Consider the following 24,887-nt stretch of genomic DNA (forward strand, 5'->3'; position numbering starts at 1 on the left):
AATTACAATTCTGCATAGTGAGGCATTGGGGAAATAAGCAGAAAAATGCTCAAGTGTGCAAGCAAGCTTAAAGCCCAACTCCAAAAAGCAAAAAGCCAGAATTTTGTTTTAAAGTGGTTGTAACCCAAAGAAAAAAAAAAAAGAAGATCCTGTTCCCTTAAAGCAGATTAAACAGCACAGTGCTTGTGCTGTCTAACCTATCCCTCTGAAAGCTGTAAAAAACCTGGTTGATCCTGCCTGTTCCTGTGTCCCCCTGTCTCTGCTGACCATGATAATCAGAGCTGCTGAGCCTGATTACTGTGGTCAGTTTATGTGCCTCCATCATCTGCAGCTCTCCTCTCTCTCTCTCCTCTACTCTCTGCTCCCTCCCTGCTTGTCACCGCCTGTGTGTGTGTGAGCCCTCTCCGCCCCACCCTGACTGCTGCTATTAGTAGTAAGCTAAACTTTAAAAGATTTCACTGCCAGCCCCTCGCTTTTATGCATCCATAACACAGTGTATATGCTTGTTTAAAACAAAGCCTCTAAATACCTTTTTTCAGATATCTGCAGGCCGATCACGTGACTCCTAGCCACTCTCCCCCCAGCAGGAGTGGCTGAACGGCGGTCACGTTACCACCCAGGCTGACGTCAGAGGGACATCTCGGTCCCTCCCACTGTAGCCTGTAGATGGAGTAGGAGAGCGGCCGAGAGTCGCATGACCAGCCTGAAGCTATCTGGAGAAAAAAGGTATTCGTTTCTCCAGTGATGTTACCACTTGGCACATTCACCACCATTTAAAATAGTTACATTATATTTGTGCGTCATATATGCGGCCATAGCGGTACTAGAGGACCAACGTTTACATGCATATTTAGGAACCAAAATTTAAAGCACGTCTAAACCAAAGAACAAAAATGGAATATATATCCCAGCTTATCAGTCCTTGGATGTGGCGGCTGCATTTTTTCTTTTTTCAGGCTCTTTCCTTTTTTTTCGTCTGTTGACCCAACCAGTAACACTTTCCTGTCTTCAGGTTACAATGCTCACTCATACTGTAATCTATGAAGGAGCAGTGTTATCGGAGTACAGAAAGTCTATAGAGACTACAGAACACATCCCTCTCAGCTCCTTCCATAACGCGGGGTGTTTTCTGTAGTCCAGAGAGAATAAAGCTAACTGGAAAAAGCAGCAACAAAGCACAAATGGTTAACAGCTTTCAAGATTACTGGCAGGATCTGCAGGTATTTCTTGTACATATTGACCAGATTTAACCAACGTATGACTTTTTAGGGATTTATTAGAACACATTTGCAGTTTTAAATGTAAAATTGTAAGCTATAAAATGCAAACTAGATGAGCATATCTGACTTATTGCCTGTAGCATACGCAGAAGATAACTGGATACCAATATATACAGGTAGGTATAGACATGTAGTTATCGGCCAAAAGAGCAATGGCTAGGAAGATAACTGCCCATCCACAAGCAAACTGTGAAACTGCCTGTCCTAATTCACACTGTGGTGATAATAGAACAGATGCGTAGTATTTTGCTTGTTTGCTTTTCTATACACAAGGGTGCAGGATCAGGCCTGCTCACAAAGGGGTTTATTTACTAACGCTAGAGTGTGCAAAATCAGACCCACTTCTGCATAGAAACCAATCAGCTTCCAGGTTTTATTAATTGAACAAGCTGAGGTTAGAAGCAGATTGGTGTCTATGCAGAAGTGAGCCTGATTTTGCACTCTCCAGCTTTAGTAAATAAACCCCATAGGGTCTTACCAACAAGTAGGATAACCTCCCTTTGTGACACCAAGTGCTTATGACTGCTAGATACTTTTATTATTGCCTTCCTAGCTCATAAACAGCCCAGTTATTACAACTGATAGGCTGTTCTTGGCCAGCCTTGGATCATTTAGAGCAGCTGTCATTAAACGGTGGCCCGCAGTCCGAACACAGACCGAGCGATGCCCCTGTCCCGACCATCAGACCGCGAGTGTAAAGCGGCATATCTCCGCCACTCAGCAGTCATTGGTTACTGGGACTGCGGGTGTCCCAGCAACCAATGATGTTGCATGTGCACCCCACCCCCTGCTGCTATCTATTGGCTCAGCAGGGAGTGAGAGCCGGGAGCCGCAAATAAACAGCTGTTATGGCTTGACATCATGTGCGCGCCAGTCCCCTGCCGCTCCCGGCATTCACTCCCTGCCAGCGCTGAGGTATGGCGGGATGTCATATGCACACCCCGCCCCCTTCAGCAAGATTCCTGGCGCAGCTCCTGCTCCCTGCAGCTTGCTACCTCTGCCGGCTCTGGCTCCCTGCCTACCCTCAAGGTATGTGGGGTGTGTACTTCATTTATATTTACTGGGGTACGCTGATGGACACACTTTCTGTTAAGGGCACATTTTCTGTTAAGGTTCACTCGGATGGGCATATTTTATGTTGTGCCTATCAGAGTGCCGTTTAACATAAAATGTCCCCATCAGCATGGCTCTTATTTTATGTTAAGTGAAACGCTGATAGGCATATTTTGTTGTGCCCCTAGAGTGCCTCTAACATAAAATGGGCATATTTTATGTAGCCCTACCCCTGGAGGAGCCGCTTAAGTATAACTGGTTCTGTTCTCTGCCTCTCAACCCCAAGAACGGTCTCAGCCCCTCTGGCACACCTGGCAATAGTGGAAGTGCAAGCACAGCAATAACAGACACACGTTGTATTAAAACACAAAAATAGTCTTTACTGTGAAGTTTCTGTGGAATGGTAACAAACTGCACCCTATGTAAGGGGGCGCTGTGAGGGGGGAACCTTATAGAATGGGGCACTCTGATGGGGACAAATGATGTAAGGGGGGCCTTCTAATGCAGAAACCTGATGTAAGGTGGCACCCTGATGGGAACACATTACTTAAGGGGGCAGTCTGATGGGGATACGTGATATAAGGGGGTACTCTGATGGTGGCAACTGATTTATGGGGGTGGTCAAATGGAGGCACCCAATGTGCAAATCGACCACCTACTGGACCCCCTAAAAAAACAAGGGGGTCACCCTCCGAGCCCCTCCATAAAAACCTGCATAATAGGAAGTAGCCCCCTTAAAAAGGGGGCCGCCTGCCATGACATGGACGCACAGGCAGGGTACCCTGATGGTCCTGCAGCGCTAAAAAGGGGCAGGTGCCCTACACAATAATGGCGGCATGGCTGCCATCAAAAAATAAACAGCCCCCACAGCGCCACCCCTTCCAAGGGAGTCGCCATGCTGGCCGCATGGCCTAGTAGGCCGCAAGCCACGGCCCAAATGTTTGTGGAGGCCCAGCTGCAAGTGCATGGATCCCAGCCAGGCAGATGCCCAAAAGAAGAGCAGGAGCTTCAGCTAACCTCACTGGGGCCGCCTCTCAACGGAGGCACCCAACTCAGCCTAATTTTTCGTGGACGCCCAGCCGCTTGGGCGCGAGCCCCAGCAGAGCCGACTACCCAGGGGCAGCGGAGGGGAGGATGGATGCCCAAATGGAGGGTAGTGGCTTCAGCCACCCTTACTGGGGCCGCCCCACATAGCTTCCAACCAGTAGACCGCAAAGCCGCAGTCTACATTTTTAACCAGATCTTCACTCCCCCAGCCTACTAACTACAGCAGGGAGCCCAGAGGAAATCCCTGCCCTAGTCACCAACCCTCAGGGTGGCGAGGAACACTGCTCAACCCCCCCGTTGAGCACCAGGAAAAACCCAGCCAGCAGCAACTCCGACAAGCCCCCCTTAAGAGCATGTGGCAAAAGCCAGCTCATAACCTCACCCCGGGGGGGGGGGGGGGGGGCAGAAGACCCACAGTGACCACCAAAATTTTAGAGGGGCTGGGGGAGAAGTAGGAGAACCTATTTCCCCTACCTAACCTACCCAGGGAGGGGCCCACGTCCACCCCAAAACCCTCCAGGGGAAGGGGGGGGGCAGCTACTTACCCTAACAGGAATAGGGTGGGCACCGCTGCTGACAGACCCAAGCTCCATCAGAATGGGGGGCTGTTGGCCAGGAGGAACGCTGTGACTCAGGCCGAGGCCAAGTCATATTTGCCCTTGCGAGACGTTTAACTCGCAGGCCAGCCCCGGTCCAGTGGAGCGGCCGACCTAGCATGGAGCTGAGGCCTGCGCTGGCAAGACTGGGGGGACCCTCTAGATCTATATTTTCCAGTCTGTCGCCCCGTTCGGCAGTTGATTGTAGATTCTCACAGTAACAAAATAACAACGATAGGAAAAAGTTCCATTTAAAAGGAAAAAAAATTGCCAGGACCAGAAATCCCAGCAAGGAACTAGGTCTTTACTCCTGATTAGGCAGAAAAAACTGAGTGCCTATAGCTGAGAGTGGCAGTATACCCCCTGGGACTGCCCCATAGGCATAGTCAAGCTTTTTCTTGCCTAGAGTCCTACTCCTGTAGGGGGCAGTATAACCTCTTGGTCAAGAAGATAAGAAGCTGTGTCAGTCAATGAATGAAAGAGAAAATGTGTTTTTTTTTTTTTACTTCTAGCTGCCTAGGTAAAATATTCTGTCTTCTGTTGTTTTTATCTGAATGCATTACATAGTCAGGTGTGCTTTGCACAACATTCATCTACAAAAGGGTTAAGCTGGCACAATGTATGTTGGGAGGTAGACAGCAGAAATGCTTAGCATTTCAATTAAGATTAGCTTTGTTTGTCTTGTCTACACTGAGGGTTATTATAGGCAGTGAGAGCAGAAAGCCATTCCCACTGCTGACTCGCTTCACCTAGTTTCAGTTCTGCATCTGCAATTTAACATACAATGCATTGCTTCTATAATCTTCCTAAGAAAACACACTGAGTTGGGAATCGGTTTTCGGTCATAGACTTAGCGGGTAAAAGTCATACTAAATGTAACATGAAATAGGTCTTTGCTGTATATTTCCCATTTGCATCATTTAGATACACAGGTTAAAAACATAAAACCAGCAGCTTTTAAATAAAGAAGTGTGCATATTAAAAAAAAATATATATAAAAAAAAAAAAAAAAACACTATTTTAGAACAAATGCTATCAAGTGAAAATATAGCATTTAGATACATGATGCCATATTGTGATTGTGTGTTTGATGCAGGTATTGCCCACATATAAACCGCTTCTAGTTGAAAAAAACAAAACATACTTTTATGTAACAAACAGACTGGGCTCCTGTCTGTCTTCTGAACAGGGTAGGGCTTTATATAATGCTCTCTATCTGCTGACCATTCAGTAGATATATTCTGATAGCATACACATTCATTTACTTAAAAAGGGGCCTTATTTTATTTTATCAGGATCTGTTCGATAACTTCACATTTTTCCTTCTCCATTTTTTGTGGATATTTGGCATTTTCTATTTTTTTTTTTTACAGAGTTCCCATGTGAAGAAAAAAGCAGCAAGCTGTATATTTTTTATTTAAACGCACATGAAAATACTGTAATTGTGTAAAACTAGGTTTACTGAAAAAATATTTAGCTGGTTCAAGTGTTCACACTGTGGTTATAGTAAACGTAATGCAAACATGGGCAATTGAAAATAAGGATATTAAAATCATCTATATATCCAGAATCAATTAACTGGAAAATACAGGTCAACATAAAAGTCTAGTTTCCCCCTGTACCTTTGCATCTCCTATTCCTTCTTACTGATCAACAAGTTCTTACCCAGGGTCAATAAAGAGCCGCTGGAGGTAGATATTAAGGGGTTTATTTACTAAAACTGGAGAGTGCAAAATCAGGCTAACGTCTGCATAGAAATCAATCAGCTTCTAGGTTTTATTGCCAAAGCTTAACTGAACAAGCTGAGGTTAGAAGCAGATAGGTTTCTTTGTAGAAGCGAGCCTGATTTTGCACTCTCTAGATTTAGTAAATAAACCTAAGTGCCGGTTCACACTACGTCGCTCCGACTTAGGGGGGGGCGACCTGTGAAGTCGTGTGGAGCACGACTTCGGCGCGACTTGCACGGACTTCATAAAATTAATGTCTATGCAAGTCGCTCCAGGTCGCCCCAAAGTAGTACAGGACCCTTTTTCTAAGTCGGAGCGACTTGTGTCGCTCCTATTAGAACGGCTCCTGTAGCAGTCAATGGACCACGACAGTGCATGACTTGTCAGGCTGACCAAGTCGCCTGACAAGTCGGACTAGTGTGAATGGACACTTACACTCAGGCATACCTTCCAATGTTTAAAACTTGAAAAAGGGGCATGGAGACACAGGTGACAGGAAAGTGGGTGTGAGTACATTGTGCTGAATATTGGGCATGCAGTAAAGAGACACAGTAAGGGCTCTTTCACACGGTCCGCCTCCGCAGGCGGATCCGTGTTGCTCAGCGGGGATCGATCCGCGATCCCCGCTGAGCCGGGCGGATGACAGCTCCGTCTCCGCTTGCAGAGCGGAGAGGGAGGTGTCTCAGCACCCGCTGCTCTCTATGGGGGATCGGAGGAGAGCGGACCGCTTGTCCGCTCTGATCAGATCCACTCCGCTACGATTACTGAACGGATGGAAAAATAGGGTTTCCATCCGTCCAGATTTCAGCACAGGATCGGATGCGGAGGGCAGCGGGTGTCAGCGGAGGTGACCTCCGCTGACACCCACTGCCCCATAGAGCTGCATGGAGGATCCGATCAGATCCGCCTAAAAAACTGACAGGCGGATCTGATCGGACCGCCCGTGTGAAAGAGCCCTAAAAAGACTTTGAGCCTACTCACTTTATTTACTGCACACATAAGCTGCAGTCTTTGTACCACACAAAATACTTCTTAACCCTCTCATGATGGAAGATAAAACAAATCCTGTTGACCGAACGCAACTTTGACATGTAAAAGTAAAACTGAAATGAACAAATTGTGCTTTCGTTTAGAGGTAAATGGTAATGAATGTCTCCTGATTTTTTTTTTTTATCAAAAGGAAAACTGGCACAAAATAGTAAATATCATATTCCTGTAATTTAGCAGTATATTTCTTGCTATTACCATAACCTACCGCCAAAAACAACCCAAAATAAATTATGAAGTTGCCCCAATCTTTTTCTAAGTCACTGTAACCTAAGTCATACTGATTAGAACAGTCCCATTGCAGATAATGGGATGTCTTAGGCCCCTTTCACACATGCGGACCGTTCAGATCCGCCTGTCAGTTTTTCAGGCGGATCTGAACGGATGCCCTATGCATCTCTATGGGGCAGCAGATGTCAGCAGAGACATGTCTGCTGACACCCACTGCCATCCGATCCGATCCTGTCCGTCAAATCCGGACGGATGGAAACCCAATTTCCATCTGTCTGGCGGATCGGATGAGAACGGACAGGCGGTCCGTTCTCATCAGATTCCCCATAGAGGACAGCAGGGACCTGACAGCTCCGTCTCCGCACACAGAGCGGAGACGGAGCTGCCATCCGCCTGCTCAGCAGGGGATCGTCGGATCGATCCCCCGCTGAGAAAAACGGAGTCCGCCGATGGAGCGGACAGTGTGAAAGGGGCCTTACACTTTTTTCCACTAACAAGTAGAAAAAGATACGTTACTTTTTCTCCATTCAAGGATATGGAAAAAAAAAAAAAAAAGGGAGGTGGTCTATGCAGTTACTAATCACTGTGATAACTAATCGGAGACTATCATCACAGCAACAGGTGATCCTGGTTCCTGATTGTTACCACAGGACCCGGGGCTCTTGTAAGAGCCCAGTCTATGTGCTGGAGGAATGCTGTGTAGCCATTATTTGCCCGAGCAACTGTGACATAGATGCAGAAAATTCTACATTAGTCAGGAAGGCTGTTTGTTGAGCACCTGAAATAGAATTCGGGCTCCTATTTGCCTGGACTCTGCCATAGCTACATGTTAGGGCATTTCTCTGTGTGGTACTCATGGAGCAGGGTGCGGAATACTGTGAAAACTTGTTCAGAAGGAAAACACAGCAACCTGAGTGTAGATCATCCTATAATGAATCCTTGTGTCAAAATAGTCAGAGAAAGTGTCTGAATACCATATAAGGGCTCTAGGTGGGAATAGAGGTAAACTGTGCAAGTTGTGATGTGATGTTACACCTGGTTATTTACCCAAGACTAAGCACCTAGTGCAGGGATGTCAAACCTTTGGACTTTTCTGGGCCACTTTGGAAGAAGACAAATTGTCTTGAACCACACATACAATATAACAATAAGGATAGCGGATGAGCAGGAAAAGGTAGGCAGATCATTCAGGCACGGAGCTGCGACTCGGCCCTGCCCCCTCTCTCCCCTCATTGGCTCACTGATTTTGACTGACAGCAGCGGGAGCCAATAGCGCCCGCTGCTGTGTCTCAGCCAATCAGGACGGAGAGTGCAGGACAGCTGATGCATTGGGATACAAAAACTTCTGCCTTTACAACCAGTTTAGGAGTAAGTTCTTCATGAAGGAGGAGAGGTCTATCACGTTAGGATGCCATCACAAAACTGATTCATGGAGGGGATAATGGTTATAGGGAAGGTGCCCTGTGGTTTTTATCCCCAAAAGTTTGCCAGCATCCAATCACTTGAAGGTATGGGCCTATAACCCAGGGTCTGTGAATACTTTTGCCTGTACTGTACGGTTAAGATAGAAGGTTTTGGCTAGAAATGCACTTTAATTTAGCTTAATTAGAATTCACAAAAAACTGTATGTGTGTCCTCAGAATAGGATGAAAAAAGGGAAAAATAATCAAACATTCAACATCCATGTGTCACTATTTTGCATGCCAAAGAAAAAAAAACAAAAAAAACAAACAGACTCCCCATCAGCTGCTAAATTAAATTATAGTTGAGAAAGCAGTCAACAGAAATTAATATTTAAAGTGTAGGTTTATTAAACTCAGAATTTTTTTCTCAGTTCACAGAGAAAAATTATCTCCTCTGGCACCCTGTTTATGAAGTGGAGAACTTCAATTCTCATAGGGAGAACATAAAAGTTTTTCCTCTGAAAACAGCCGAGATCTGTGTACAAGTAAATGGGCTGCTTGTAATCTCATGAGACATAGGGAGATTATAATATGAGAAAATCACTGGTGACCGTTTATTATGGGTGGGCATGATTGAGGCATGGATGGGCATGATTGAGGCACAACTGAAGTATGATTTAGGCATGGAAGAGGCAGGGGATGAGGGGTGCTGATAAATTATCACTGCTGAATAAACGTGCATTCTCAGAGGAGACCCCCACCTAATGTTAATAAAATAATTAGTCCCCCTACACAATATATATTTATATATATATATATATATATATATATATATATATATATATATATTTACATACACACACACATTTTTTTTGTGTGTGTGTGTATATATATATATATATATTCATAAATATGGCAGGGGGACATGTTTACTGTCTTGGGGGGTCTGATCAAGGAAGAAGGAAGTCAATAATCTTCCTCCTTCCCCCCTCAGTTTTCCCCCAATTCTGTCTTCTCTTCCCGATTCTCCACCTCTGGGGGCTGGTGAATCTGGGAGTGTGAATTCTGGCACAGATCGCCAGTGAAGTGCGGAGATCGCAGCTTCATAAACTGGCCGTTTCTGTGTCAGTCAATGACAGATTCTCCGTGTGTGGAGATGATCAGTGAAGAACATGTTCTCCCCGGATCATCTGTTTCCTAAACCAATTGATCATCAAGTTCGCTGCTCATCTCGGTTTCATAAACTGACACCCAAAGGAGTTGTAAAGGCACAATGCATTAAGATAAAAAAAATCTGTGTGCAGCAGCCCCCCTAATACTTACCTGAGCCTATCTCTATCCACCAATGTTGCAGGAGTGTCTCAGCTGCCCAGGACTCCCCCTTGGCTGCGGTTAATCAAAGTCAGTAAGCCAATCAGACAGGGGGCGGGGCAGGGCGCGTCTCTGTATCTGAATGGACACCGGGAGCTGTGACTCAGCTTGGGTGCCCCCACAGCAAGCAGCTGGCACTCAGCAGGAGGGAGGGGCAAGGAGCACAGAAGAGGGACCCGAGAAGAGGAGGATCTGGGCCACTCTGTGCAAAACCAACTGAACAGAGCAGGTAAGTATAACATGTTTGTTATTTTTTTTTTTTTTTGCTTTTTTTTTTTAAAAAAAAAAGAAGACTTTACAATCACTTTACCAAGCATTGATCAGGAGTTCCAGGTTACTGGAAACAGTTCAAGAATGGCATCCCGTCTATAAAGCTAACTTACAGGGACTACAGAGTAATGCACATGATTTACAAAGTTGCAATTATTCGTTCCTCTCTAGTTATCTGTAACAATAGGCAATATATTTGTTTAGCAGTCCAGTTATGCATTTACAATCTAGGATCTGTACTTAAAACGTGAAAGTAAAGAAATCCAGACTGAACCTAGTGTATCCAAGTGAATTATACATTGTTCTTTCACGCAGACCTCCATTTTCTTGGTAAATGGTAATGGATATCTCCTGGTTTTTTTTTTTTTACTCAAAGGCCCTAATTAGTAAAAAAAAAAAGAAAAAAAAAAAAAAACCAAGGTTTAACCATTACCATGACCAACCAAAAAATTAAAAAATAAAAATACTAAAAAACTCAAAGTAAACTCTCCTACTCTTGACATGTACAGGGATACCACATGCATGTGCACAATTTTATCTTTATTTTCTACAGCCTTTTTTTCTTTAGACTTCTCCTCCAGCAAAAAAGCAACGATAGAATGCATCTTTTTTTTCCTCACAGAGGAGAAAAAGCACTGGGAAGATAAAACCTGTGATTACTGTAACTGACTAAAACAATAATACTCTCAGCTCCAGATTTCTAGTACAAGACCCATGCTGGAGGTATGCCCCATATATGTGGCACCATGTAGGAAAGCCTAGTTCTATAATTGCATACAAGTGTGATGCCATCAGGAAAATGGTGAAAAAAAAAGAACTACTTCCCACAATCCAGCTTCCATGAGGCATTGGTGACTTCACTGCGCCATACCACTGCCAAATGGGGGAGCTGGACGCTCAAACTCCTATGGGAATGCTCTCCTGCCAATTGTAAAATGCATTCTCATAGGATTTCAGGATCCCAGCACTCCCAGAAGTTAGCGTTCTGATGCAGTGATGTCACCTATGCCTCCCAGAAGACAAAGGTATTTTTTTTCCAAGTCATTTGTATTAGAAGTTTGTAAGAAGGTCTGCTTTAAAGATCAATCCACTTTACGGCGCTTCAAAGGAATGAACAGTGATGCATTTTAAAGTGCAGTAATATTGTGGGTTTTACTGCATGGTGAATTGTAAACTGTTTTTGTTCCATGGTTTTAATGCAGACATTAAAAAACACACAATAAGCACTTATTACATATTTAAGAATCCAGAGTGATTTGGATCCAGTGCATTCATGAACCACCAAAAAGAAATGTTACTTTGCAGCAAATGATTCAATCAAGAAAGCTGCCTTATAATTCGTGATGTGTTTACCCCCCTCCCTATTTCTGGTACACAGTGTACTCTATAGAGCAGTACTGTGCACACACAAGGCAGCCTCTTCTGCTTTCACTTAAAAGTTCACAGGGGGAGAAACCTCCTGGCAGACAGCCCCTTCCAGCAGTGTTATGATAAACTGTTAAGCAGGACAACCTCACAGCTCACATAAGCCTGACTGTGTACAACTCTGTCATGATGAATAAAGGCAGACATTCAAGACCAGTGGTGGAATCCTCAGTTAAGGACTAGTAAAAAAAAAAAAAAAAAAAAAACACTACAATTTCTAACACTACGGTATGATGCAAGGCATGGGAGGTTAGCTGCACACAAGGTTTTTTACCCGAACGCATAAAATGCATAAGAACCACTAAGTGAACAGTACAAATAATTTGAGCTCAAGTTTTCTGAACAATTCTGGATATAAAAAACAAAGTAATAAATGCTAAAACAATGCAAGCAAAGGTCTGCACTGTAACTTTCATAGATTTTTCAACAAAACTCATAAAAGGAATGGGTATCAACATTGAATAATTTGTATTGGAGAGCTCTTGACAAAAGACGTGTGATGGTTTTTGGAAAAAGGGCATTTTTATTTTACAAAGATCGCATTTGTTCGACCATACTGTACATGGATCAAAATTCAGACTTTTCAGCAGGGACCAAACAAACCTTAATTCACGTATGGGCATCTAATCAATCAACTTGTGTACAACCAGCCTGTTGGGGGTTTTCCCGAATGATCAGTGCCACTGGCTATACCTGACCACACTGATCATTGTATTCTGCCAGCGAGGAAGGCTTTCTGCTGGCAGAACACAACAGCGCTGTGGGAGTAATTCCCCAATCCACCTCGTCTGTGTGGATGGGAGAATCAGCATATTTTTTTATTTTTTCGTTCAACCTGCTGGTTAAAATGGAAAAAAAAAAAAGTAGTGTACAATGTATGGTGTGTGCCTTACAAAAAAACTTTACGTAAAAAGCTAGTTAAACATAGTAAACAACAGATATTCCTTGAGTTAGGTTAAAGTGCATGTTTATTCAGCTGTGTTATCTGGTTTGTAGTAGAAAACTTTAACTTTACTTAATGGCCTTGTTTACACAATATCTTCACATCTTCACGATAGCACATTTCCATGTTTGGGTTTTTGTCTAGGCCTTCACACATTGCCTCTCTTCCAAGCTAACAAACAATATCTCAATCTCAGACATTTTATTTATTTTTTTCATTTTGGGTTGCGTAGAGGAAGGTAAAATCATTGGCAGTTTTTTTGTTTGCCTTGACTGTCTCATTAGGGAGGAGATTACCCTTCAATTTCTGTCCCTTAAAATTTAACAGCAAATGAGACTATATTTTTCTCAAACGGTTGTCAAGGGAACAAGTATCCACCATTTCCATTGAAAATATGTCTCCTCTATTCCTGCTCTGGTGGCAAATTAGACTTTGTATACCCTCACTTTCATTCCAAGGACATAGATAGCAATAAAAACAGGACAGTCATTCTATTCCCCCCACCCCTCTCACTAAACATACAAAAAAAAAAAAAGTGTTGCCTTCAGATATACAATAAGCTTTATTACTTAAATATTTACATATATGCTCATCCCATGAACTATAAAATCATGCATGCGTTACTTCCACAAGATTTCTATTCAGGAGAAGACTTGTATGTTTGCATACATTTATCAGATCATAGAATCCCCAATCACATGCAGTACAGGATTTGAAGATGAAAGTCAGCAGAGCTTCACCTCATTTACTAAGCTCTGCAGCAACTGCACTTGCAAAGTGCACCGTCTATTTGGCTTTAATAAATCAACCCCACTTCTAAAATGCCAATATGTTACATTCACCTATTACCTACCCATCAGCAGGCCTAAGGCTACATGCACACTAGCGTTTCTTTAGGCTCCTAGAGGCTAAATAGTGTTATGTGTAGATGTATACTACTTTAGGCTATTAGCATTTTTTGAGCTTCAGCATCTAGGAGCAGAAAAAAAAATGGTTTTTGTAGAGTTTTTGGGAGTGTTTTCCTGGCAGAAAAAACCTGCCAGACGCTTCTAAACGCTACTTACCCGCTTTTTTCAAGCAGTTTTTTTTGTTTATGTACTGTAAAAACGCTAATAAAATGCAAATGCTCCTAAACTCTTCTAAAAGCTACCAAAGCGCTCCTAGAAGCTGGCACAAAACCGCTATTCTCAGAAATTTTCATCCAACGTTTCTTTCTAGCGTTTTTGAGCTAATAACGCTAGTGTTCATGGAGCCTACAATGGTTTTTAAAATGATACAAACAAGTAGAGGCTACAGATTATTCTGTATTCTGTTGTCACAATGCTGAAACAAATTAAAGGAGAATTATGGCCAAAGCTCTTACGGTAATACTTCTCCTAGGGATCACAGGAGTGCACTTAGTTCTGAACTCATGTGGCCCATATACAGCTGGCTTAAATCCACTGTCGGCTGACGTCACTCTACCAGTGCAGGCTCTCGAGAGATTCTGAGTGCTGCGAGCACTGGAGGGACAGAGCAGAGAGCCGGAAATCAACAGTCACAGACTCTCTGCTCACAGAAGACCGAGAAGTGAGTGGTCTTGTGGGTTCTTCTAAAGGACAAAATAATAAAATGCTTTTTTTTATTTTTCAAAAGATATGAATTATGTTGATGTGCATTTATATGTATTGCATTAAAATGCATACATGTAGCATTTTAATGCTCCGCACTGCACATGACAGCAGAGTTGTGGTGTGAACAACACAATTGTTTTCTATGTGTCCTTGCGGTGATCTGCTTCCAGTGCAGTAAAATGAAGGTCACTTCAGTATGAGTGAACAGGACCTTAGTTAACCAATATAATCTCTAACTACATCCACTTTTAACCATTTTTTTCACAATAATAGTTTAACTGTTTTGTTTTTGTGGCACTACATTAAAAAAAATACATTTTTTAAAGAGTGCTACCTAATTATTAAGTACAGAGTAAATAACTTCAATTTTTACATATTAAACCTAGATCAAAACTAACATGAAGCCTAGAAAAAGGAAAGCTGTTTTTGTTTTTTTTTCCAGAAAAAAAAAAGTGTGAAATATGTTCATTTAGAAAAGATACAGAATATAAAAATATATAAATAAATATATAAATATATATATATATATATATATATATATATAAATATATATTTATGTAAAGTCTTCAATTCTTGCAAGTTCTCTCAGCTGAAGACAAGTAAATTCAGGAATACAATTCAAGCAACACTGTACTTCTTAATCCGGTTCTCAAACAAGTGAAATATGAATTTCTGCCACTAGGGTGCACTGCAAGGGAAAAGCTCCAGTTTGGTTTACTTGTGGGCTTCATCTTGTACCTCCTACAGGTGGGTGATTGTAGGGATAAAGTAGATGATAGTTTCTGTCCTCCCAGGCCTTAATTGACAGGTAAGAGGGTAAATTTGTCTGACAAATAAGTTTATCTTATTTAACCTTTAAATGATTCTTATCAATGTTCTCAACCATCACAGCATTATTTTAACGTATAGTCTGGTCAGTAGATTTTTTTTTTTCTTTTCCTCCCCTCAGTAAAATGGTGAGACTAACATCCTAGAGTTTGGAAACATTTCCACAGCTCAATTTCTGCCGAGATCAAAGCTGCAATTTGCAAATACTGAGAGAAGAAATATTATTTTACAAATGCTACATGGATGACAAAACACATCCTTGTATGCCAGAGGTGCCCTAAAGACACTAAAAAATACTTCAAGGAATGAAATGAGGAGGACCAGAATGAAAGTGCGACTAGCTTTTCCCTCCAGAGTTCTCATTTCAGAAACACTCTTTCTGCTGCTTCTGCAGAGCTAAGGTCTGCACGCGCTCTCTGGCCAGACTGGGGTAACCGCTGGATCTAGATTATCCAGCTCATTGCCCAGTCAGGCAGTTGATTGTAAATCTCACAGGAAAAAAAATCTATCTAAAAAGAAAAAAATTGCCAAGAAAAGAATCCCAGCAGGAACTAGGTCCTTACTCCTGACTAGGCAGAAAAAAACTGAGTACCTATAGCAGAGAGAGGGAGTATAACCCCTGGGACTGCCCATAGGCATAGCCAGACTTTTTTCTACCTAGTGTCCTACTCCTGTAGGGGGCAGTATAACCCAATGGTTCGGAAGATCAGGAGCTGTGTCCATCAATGAACAAAAGAGAAAAAGTGTAATTTTGGTAATCTTTTGTCTTGGATTGCATAGAAAAGAAAACATTTTAATAAATACAATTTAAAAGGAGAAAACAAAATCATACATATGAACAAAGGTATTTCCAGCCTAATAGACCAATAGCTAAAATGAAAAAAAAAATGTTCTAAAGATGTGTGGGCTAAAACAGTTAATCCACAATTTACCCACAGCATACCTTTTCTTTGATCCCCTGTTGCTCTGTTCAGCACAGAGAGTTGAAAGAAATACTTCCAGGTATGGAGTAGCATGTGACAGTACTGAGCATATAAGAACAGTCACATGGGTAGTCCACAGCCCTCTGTAAGCTACAACGCATGGAAGTATGTATATAAACTGCTGGGAAGGGCTTAATTAAATCCAACCTGATGCATTACCTTGTATAGACAAAGCACAGGGTCCACAGGTAAAACTAGAAGTTTTGTCACATTAAAGACATACAATAGGGTGGTATATTTAATGTAAATCCAGTATTTATCCCATAAGAGGAGAATGAACATCATTCTCACTTATGTAGTAGACAGGATTTCACTTCATCAGCATGTAAGAAAAGAAACGGCTTCACATCCAGGAATTCCAATTGCCTTTAATTTCCAAGGTGATGACAAAGTGATGACACCAAAGACACCAACACAGGGTCACGTAGACGCGTTTCACACATAATCATAACGATTAAGCACAAGATGTATGTGTGAAACGCGTCTTCGCGACCCTATGTTGGTGTCATCACCTTAGAAATGAAAGGCAATTGGAATTCCTGGATGTGCAACAGTTTCTTTTCTTACAAGTTTTCCATGGAGGCGGGCCGGGGCTAGCACTCTATGGGATATTCCCCCTCTAAGCTCCCATCACATACATGGAGCAGCGTTTTCTCCCTTGACTTCATCAGCATGCTCTGCAAACTCAGGGAAAGTTCTTAAAACTGAAAATTTCACCAAGCAAAATGAGGAAGGAACGTGGAAAGGGACCCATACTTTACAGCCTAATTAAGTGCACAAATAATTAAATGCTTATTCATAGGAGTTGGATGAGAACAACATAATAGGTTACCTACACCGATCAGCCATAACATGACCAATGACAGGTAATGTGAATAACATTGATTATCTCTTGACAATGGCATCTGAAAGTGGATAAGATATATTAGGCAGCAAGTAAACATGTTGTTCCTCTACTTGTTAAAAAAAAAAAAAACACAAATGTTCCTGAAGTGACAATGCTGACCTGTGATCACTGTCAAAATCGCCTACAATGGACACGTAAGCATCAGAACTGGACCACAGAGCAATAGAAGATGATGTCTTTGAGATGTTGACTTTGCCGATCCATGGAAGCCATCCTCAACTTACAGGGAGGGCTTCAAAAGATCTGCTAATGATGGCTTGTTGCCAGATACCACAGCATACCATCAGAGGGTAAAGGCTGTTTTGGTGTAAGCGTGCATGTTTTCAATAACTACTGCTAGTTCAGTGGTTTGAACTTATTCAAACGGTAGATTAGAAAGAACTGCATTTCACTGATGATAAATTTTCTATATGAATTGGATAAATGCCATAGCTAATACACAGGCTATAAAAGAAGATCATGAAAACACTCACCGGAACTTCAATCGTTTCCTGTGTGTCATCCAACATTTGCACTTTAAAGGGAAAGGACTTGCCCTGTGGTGACAGAGGAGGCTTGGTTCCATGTTCCAAAGTGCTGATCCCAGCACTCTCCGGAGCACCTAATCGAGAGGCTGCAGTCTGTTGTTGTTCTATCTCCCCCATACTTTAGTAGTCCACAGCGATCTCCTTTACCACTGGAAAGAAAACAAAGCAATATTAAATATTAATCTTCTACTTATTTTTCCCCAATAAATATTTTTGCGTGCGTGACACCCATACAACAAATATGGGGTGCTGTGGTCACCAGGACAAGAAGGCACAGTTGCAATACAAATATTGTCAGAAGCTCTAATCCTTTGCCAGTTATATTGTGTCAGTGTTCCTATTGGAGAGATTTCTTATTGCTTCCCATTCCTTGGTTTTACAGGACAAGCAAGAAAATCTCCCCAAAAAGGGAGGCATAAGGCAATCACAAATCCCATCACTGCTAAATCAATGCAAAATAAAATGTTTTGGCGGGAGCTGGTCTTTCATATCATTATATCCAAACCCTAAAAGTGATTGTAAACCTATTTATAAAAAACAAACAAACACGTTATACTAATACCTGCACTGCACAATGATTTTGCAAAGCAGCCCCGATCCTCCTCTTCATGGTTCCCCTGCTGGCGCTCTTGGCTCCTCCCCCCGGCCAAGTGCACACCATAGCAAGCTGTTTGCTATGGGGCACTAGTGCAGGCACAATCCCCAGCCTCGTTCTGTGTGTCTATTGACACATAAAGTGCAACTAGGCCCTGCTCACTGGCCGTGATTGACAGCAGAAGAAGGTAAATGGAGATACAGTGAGGTGCTACTACTGGTTTGTACACTATCTAATAGAAATATATATAAAGTGCTAAATAATGCTCTGTGTATGACATACAATAATACTGGTTAAATTAGGTAGATATAAATAAAAAGTGCTGTGCAATCAGTGCTGGATAGTGCAATAATGCAAAAAATAAATATATAATTGTAAAGTGCAATGTATACTTAGTGTATACTTAAAAAGTGCAAAAGGCTATATACAAATAAATGTATATATAAAGTGCAAATGACTATATACAAAAAAATCTTAAACAAAGCGCAAAAATTGACTTCATGCACCACCCAATTATACTTCTTAAGTTTACACACAAAACTGATCTTTTAACCAATCGCTAGACTGATGGGGACAAAAAAGGAACCAGAAAGATGTCCGCCGGATTACTTCCTAATGACGCCACTTCCGGAGAAATGCATTGAGGTATCTGAGTGACATCACTTCCGGTTCGTGGCAGGTCCGAGTGGGGTGGAATGCAGGAGTTGTAAAGGCAGAAGGTTTTTCATCTCAATGCATTCTATATATTAAAATAAAAAGCCTTCTGTGTTCAGCAGCCCCCCTCATACTTACCTGAGCCCCCTCTTGATCCAGCGATGTCCACGAATGCCTCGGCCATCTGGGACACAGCAGCGGTGTCACTGGCTCCCGCTGCTGTCAAAACGGGGCCCAAGCGCTGGTCCGTGTTTGAATGGCTACACGGAGCTGCAGCTTGGCTCGGGTGCCCCCAAAGCAGGATTCAATAGGAGGGAGGGGTCAGAAGCTCCAGCCAGGGACCTGGGAAAAAGAGGCTTCGGCTGCCCTGTGCAAAACCAACTGCACAGAGCAGGTAAGTATAATGTGTTTGTTGTTTTAAAACAAAAAATAAAAATAAACAAGACTTTACAATCACTTGTATTATGTTACATTATTGGGCAATAAAACATTTTAATATTTACTTTGAAATCCATTCTTCATTCCTATTTCTGTGTTGTGCAGCAGAACAGAAAAAGGGCAAACTAAAAGTGTTTCCTAGGAAATGATTTAAGCTTCCACTATCACAGTACAAAAAAGTCACCTAGTGTGAAGCAATATGAATTATATTGTTACTACAAAGACAAACCAGGAGACTGTATAAAGCAAAAACTAGGTGTACATGTGGGCTCCAGATGTGAGCTCACACTCGTAATTCAGGATATTAAAACAACACCATAAACAATTACATACATACATGCATTGACTACCTAGTTATGAAATATGAGAAGGCAAGCCACACAGCTTCCATACCACATTTTGGAAAGTTTTAGAAGCATTCCCAACAACTTGGACATTTTCTTAGCTAGTCCCATAATAGTTTACCCTGTCTGAAATCACATGCTCTATGTACATTATTAATGGTTTGATAATTGCAAAATGTGAGTGAAAAGGAGACCGGTTGTGTGTAAAAATTACCTTTTTTTTTAAAATGTTTATCTTTTCCCCACTATATGTTTTACAATCTATTATTAAAAAATGTATGTATAATATATAACAAAGCAGTGCGGTGGAGTGCGGGCACGGCGCACTGAAAAATGTATTGCATGCAGTACTTTTTCAACGCAGCCCGATGCAAGGCAAACTACTGTCTCATGCTGCATGGCCAGCAATTGTACTTCATTAGGATGTTTGTGTGACATTTCAATAAAGATCGTTACAAAAAAAAAAAAAAAAAAAATGTACTGAGCTTAGCAAATCATCACTGCACTGATTTCAGTCGGATCGCCTTACCTGCACCAGCTGCTGTTGGTGCGGACCAGTCAGTGACCCACTGAGGTGCATTAATGCAAGTGCATTTACATGCAATGCATTAAGTGATTCTTTTTTTTTTTTTTTTGTATTAAAAAAATAAGCAGCATGGTATGTGCAATAGTTTTGCATACAGCAGCCCCAAACCTCCTGTCCTGGGGTCCCCTGCTGGCACTCTCATCTCCACTTCTCATACAAGTGCCCCCATTGGCACTCATGCAGGCTCACTTCAAAGCCAGGGTATGTGTGTCCATTGACACAGCACGGCTCTGCCCCACCCCATCCTCACAGGATTTGATCGACAGCAGCAGGAGCCAATAGCTCCCACTGCTGTCTCTGAGCCTGTGAAGAGAGAGAGAGAGAGCAGCGCTGCTGCTCTCAGGCATAACACTGGATTGAGATTAGGCTCGGTAAGTATTTATAGGGGAGCAAGGGAAAAGCTGAGCAGGAAAGATTTTTTACCTTAATGTAGAAAACCTCCTGCCTTTACAAAACTCAATATGAATGGGCTTCCAGTGTACTAAGATTGGTTAAAAACATAAAATTACCCAAGAAAATACAGCACGTCACAATGCAGGAAAGATGCTTGGGCTGAGATGCAGTGCTTTGGACTCTACTGTACAATGTGTTTGGATGCCATTCACAATGAAAGACACCACACACAGAGCAGGTGCATTGCTATGTGTTATGATAGCATGCATTGCCACAATGCACAGCGGTGAATGGGTGATAAAGGCATATTTATAAAGCAACAAACATGACATTTACCAAACCGTCACATTCAGGTGAATAATTTATTGAGATAAAAAACATATACAGTTTGTTGAATCAACGTCACATTCACTGCTTTATTACCCCCATCAGGGGGGGTCAATAAAGTTACAAAGGTACCAACTTTATTGGTACCAAAACAGCATTATACACACCTCTCTGTTGGCCCATTGGCTAAAACACAAAGCACCTGGCGCCTATCCGATTGAACTCCTTGGGCTGGTCACATAGCAGTTCCCGCCACCGTCTGCTCTGGTTCCTTCTGTTGACCCTTATTCACTGCAGGAACAATAGTGATGTAGGGGCAAAGAGAGAAGGAGCCATAGCGGCCAGCAAAGGACTTAGGCAGGCCATACATGGTGCGAATTTCTTTCCTGCAACCGAGGGTTGCAGGAAGAATCTCACACGATTCCCCCATCAACACAGACAGTGCTGACAGGGGAATCAGAAACTGTCTTCTCCCAACAGAGAAGACAGTGATTATCACTAGAGCCTTTAGCAGCCGCTAGAGATAATCGCAAGAGAATCCAGCAAGCTGGTTGTACCCAAGTTGATCGATTGATCAACTTAGATACATTCAGCCTGCCCATTAATGGCTCAAATATCGGCCAGTTCAGCAGGAATCTTGTTTGGCTGGGCCTTAGAGCCCATTCACATTGAGGCGACACGACTTCGGGGGGCGACCTGTGAAGTCGCGTGCATCGCTGTGCACCGCGACTTCGGCGCGACTTGCAGAGACTTCACATAATGGAAGTCTATGCAAGTCGCTCCGAGGTCACCCCAAAGTAGTACAGGACCCTTTTTCTAAGTCGGAGCGACTTGTGTCGCTCCTATTAGAACGGGTCCTGTACTACTCAATGGACCGCGACATACCACGACTTGTCAGGCTGACAAGTCGCGCTAATGTGAATGGGCTCTTAGGCTGACCATACATACAATTTTCTTGTATAATTTTCCTTTACCAAAACCATATAATACGAGGTCAAAACTAAACAAAACTGTCAATTGTATTCAATCAGGCAGGCCCTTGCACTACATAGTTGAAGGTAATTTTAAAGAAATTGTACAGAAATTGTAAGAAAATTGTATAATGTATGGCCAGCCTTACTCTCCACTCAAGCGAAGCATGGAATCGGATTCAGTGCCGGAGTTCTACTAAAGGTGACGTTTTAGAAAACACGCCAACAGACAGCTATGTATATAATGCTACTTTCTTCTTAGGTTAGTGGCCTTGTAACCCTGCTGACCCCTGAAATGGTCACTTTAGGAAAAAGAAAGATATACTAAAGAAAAGAAATAAACACTATCTGACCATAATAAAGAAAGCAAATAATGACAGAATACAAAATGTTCCCTTTAGGCGCAGAGAGCTGACAAGAATGGTGTTCCTTTGTTTTGTTTGTAATAGTAGCTTCTACACTTGTCACAGCAGGATGCACTCATTCTCCCATCGTAAAAAAAGAGCTTTTATGGAAAAGTTTACAGTTTAATAATGCCTTTTGGTAATTATAGAATTTATTATATATATATATTTTTTTACTATTGTCTTGATCAGACCTTTTATAAATGTACAGTGACAATTCTATTTCAACACAGCAACCTCTGAACACTACAGAAAAGCTCAAACACTCAAATTGTTTCAAAATGTCAAAAATTCCTTAGGAATTTGAAAACTAGGTTTGAAGACCAGGCACTTTTATATGCATTATGAGGGTTGTTAGGTTACTGTAAATGATACCGCACTATGACAAAGTGCTGCAAATCAGCTGGATGTCAAAGTACAGCATGTAAATCCAGCCAACACCATATCTAAGTAGCTGAGCAGCTTACTTAAACCTTTTCAAAACAATGGCTGTAAGGCACCCCAAAGAGAAGGATTCAAAAATGTTACATATGCTGAGCAGAGTCATTCAGAACATGCTGAGTATTCCTATCAAAAGCGTGTTATTCATTTTAATATTTGATTTTACTGTATTTAAAAAGCTCAACCATCCACACCTGGTAATTAGTTATTACAATAATTTCGGTAAGCAGGAAAACTGTTTTTGAATTTTGTTATACAAAGATTACAGTGCTTTTCCATATATAGCTTTACATGTGAAATAATTAAAGGCCGCTACCATCCTTCTTGATCTGTACACAGTATATGACACTACTGATTTCACTTTACTAGCCTGCCTCTACTTAGTGTTACTAAACCCAACAGTAAAAAAAGTGTTTATATACAGTAAAGCATGCTTGTTGTACTCACTGTGGAACCAACGGGGTTAATCATCTGCATTGTGTAAAAAGACAGTTTGATCCTCCCCTTCTTTTACTGTCGCCAATCCTTCTGCTCCTCCCCTTCTTTTACTGCCCCCAATCTATCTGCTAATAGTACAAAGTAGGAGTAGGCAATCTTAAAGAGATGGAGATCTACCTGAACAAGGAAGAAGTCAAAGGCTCCCGCTGCGGTCAATCAAATCCAGTGACACAAGAGTGGGGGGGCGGGGCCGAGTCCTGCTGTCTGTCTATGTCAATGAATACAACAGCAGGACTCGGGAGCACACCCGCATGGGTGCCCCCATGGAAATCGGCTCTCCGTGGGGGCACCCAATGAAGAGGAGGAGCCAGAAGCGACGCCGGGGCACCCCAGAAGAGAAGCATTGGGGCTGCTCTGTGCAAAACCCTTGCACAGAGCAAGTAAGTATAAGATGATTTTTTTTTTTTTTTTTAAATAACAAAACAACCTTTACAATCACTTTAAGCCTCCTCTTGCTTTTGGTTGGTGCTACAACCTGCCAATCGTGACCCATTCAAGTAAATGGGGCCACTCTGCAAGTGCCCAAGAACTGCATGCTTCTGCGGGGTCCAAGGGGTTAAAGCAGGCAGTGAGAAAGCAGCAGAATGCTTCCTGCTTTAACCCCCTGTTTGCGGTCCTGCACAAGGTTGCAGGGCACTTGCAGAGTATCCTCATTCACTTGAGCTACCCTATATGATTATGCCCAGGGTATTGCTTCACAGTGACCTAAAGATCTCTTCTTTACTGCTGCTGGCATCACTCTGGAGACCGCTAGCTGGGATAAGAGGTTGTGTGCAGCTGGTATCACTCAACATGGAACAGGAGCCAGCAGCTTATGCGGCTCTTGCTCCCTACTACAGCTCCAAGTTCACAAGTAGACCCTTCTACATTGCACTGTTTGTTTCTCTAGGATGGTGGGTCAGCAAGCCCAGACTGCAAACTATCAGTTACCTGCCCGTGATCTACAGGGTGCTGACCCCAGGTTCGGAGCCTTGGGGGCACTCTGTACAGGCTTAGTTTGGTGTGTATTGCTTGAGTTTTTTGGGGGTTTTTTTGGGAGGGTGCATGTGATCAGCACAGGGCCAATCAGCACTGTCCAGACAGAGGGTCAGGGGTCATGCAGTCTCATAGAACAGTCAGAGGAGAATGAAAACTCCTCCTACAAGCTTTAACCAGTGCTGGCCTGGACACTATTAATTGTAATTATATTTACTAAAATAATTGCATTCCTATGTTCTGTGTACAGTGGAAGACAATATATAGTGAATGCAGGGTCCTGGGTTCAGCAACACTTTCAGTATCAATGTTCTTTTACATTTAAAGGATCTCCTCTTACCTTTCAGGAAAAAAAAAAAAAATCTCAGTATCGCTTTCTCACCATGTCTCTTACTTTACAAGAACAGTTTCTTTTCTTGGGGCGATATTCTTCCTATTCTACACCTATAGCCTTGCCCTACTGATCAGTTCATTTGGTTTTTAATATTGCTTCTATCCAAATGATACTCTTTCAGCTGCCATCCTAACTTCCCTGCAATCTTGTGTTCATTACTTTCTTTTGGCTTTCACGTCATCTCAGTTCCTTTGACTATGAATAAAAATTAAAAGATGTAAAGGCAGGAAGGTTTTTTATCTTAATGCAGTCTATGCATGAAAATAAAAAGCCTTCTCTGTGTAGCAGTCTCCCCAGCACCCCCTAATACTTATATGAGCCCCCTCTCTGTCCAGGGATGTCCACGGGTCACTCGGCCATCCAAGACTCTCCCTCCTGATTGGCTGAGACACAACCGTGGCGCCATTGGCTCCCCTGGCTGTCAAAATCAGTGAGCCAATCATGGGAGAGGCGGTGGGGCCGAACGGCAGCTCCGTGTCTGAATAGATATACGGTGCTGCAGCTCGGCTCGGTCCCCCCATAGCAAGCTGCTTGCTGTGGGGGAACTTAGCAGGAAGGAGGGGCCAGGAGTAGGGAAGAGGGACCCAGAGAAGAGGAGGATTTGGGCCACTCTGCA

At 42.5% G+C, this 24,887-nt stretch overlaps 1 protein-coding gene across 3 annotated transcripts in view; it reads right to left on the bottom strand.

The window, feature by feature from the left end:
* FARP1 (FERM, ARH/RhoGEF and pleckstrin domain protein 1) overlaps positions 1–24,887 on the bottom strand; it is a 323,137-nt gene that overhangs the window by 240,061 nt on the left and 58,189 nt on the right. For all 3 annotated transcript variants that reach the window (XM_082246158.1, XM_082246159.1, XM_082246157.1), the window contains exon 2: positions 17,198–17,400. In XM_082246158.1, the coding sequence (XP_082102284.1) occupies positions 17,198–17,368 (171 nt within the window). In that variant the 5' untranslated portion in view covers positions 17,369–17,400. The remainder of the gene's footprint in view (positions 1–17,197; positions 17,401–24,887) is intronic.

The sequence above is a fragment of the Pelophylax lessonae genome (assembly GCF_965119305.1).
Source record: "Pelophylax lessonae genome assembly, chromosome: 2".
Taxonomy (NCBI): domain Eukaryota; kingdom Metazoa; phylum Chordata; class Amphibia; order Anura; family Ranidae; genus Pelophylax; species Pelophylax lessonae.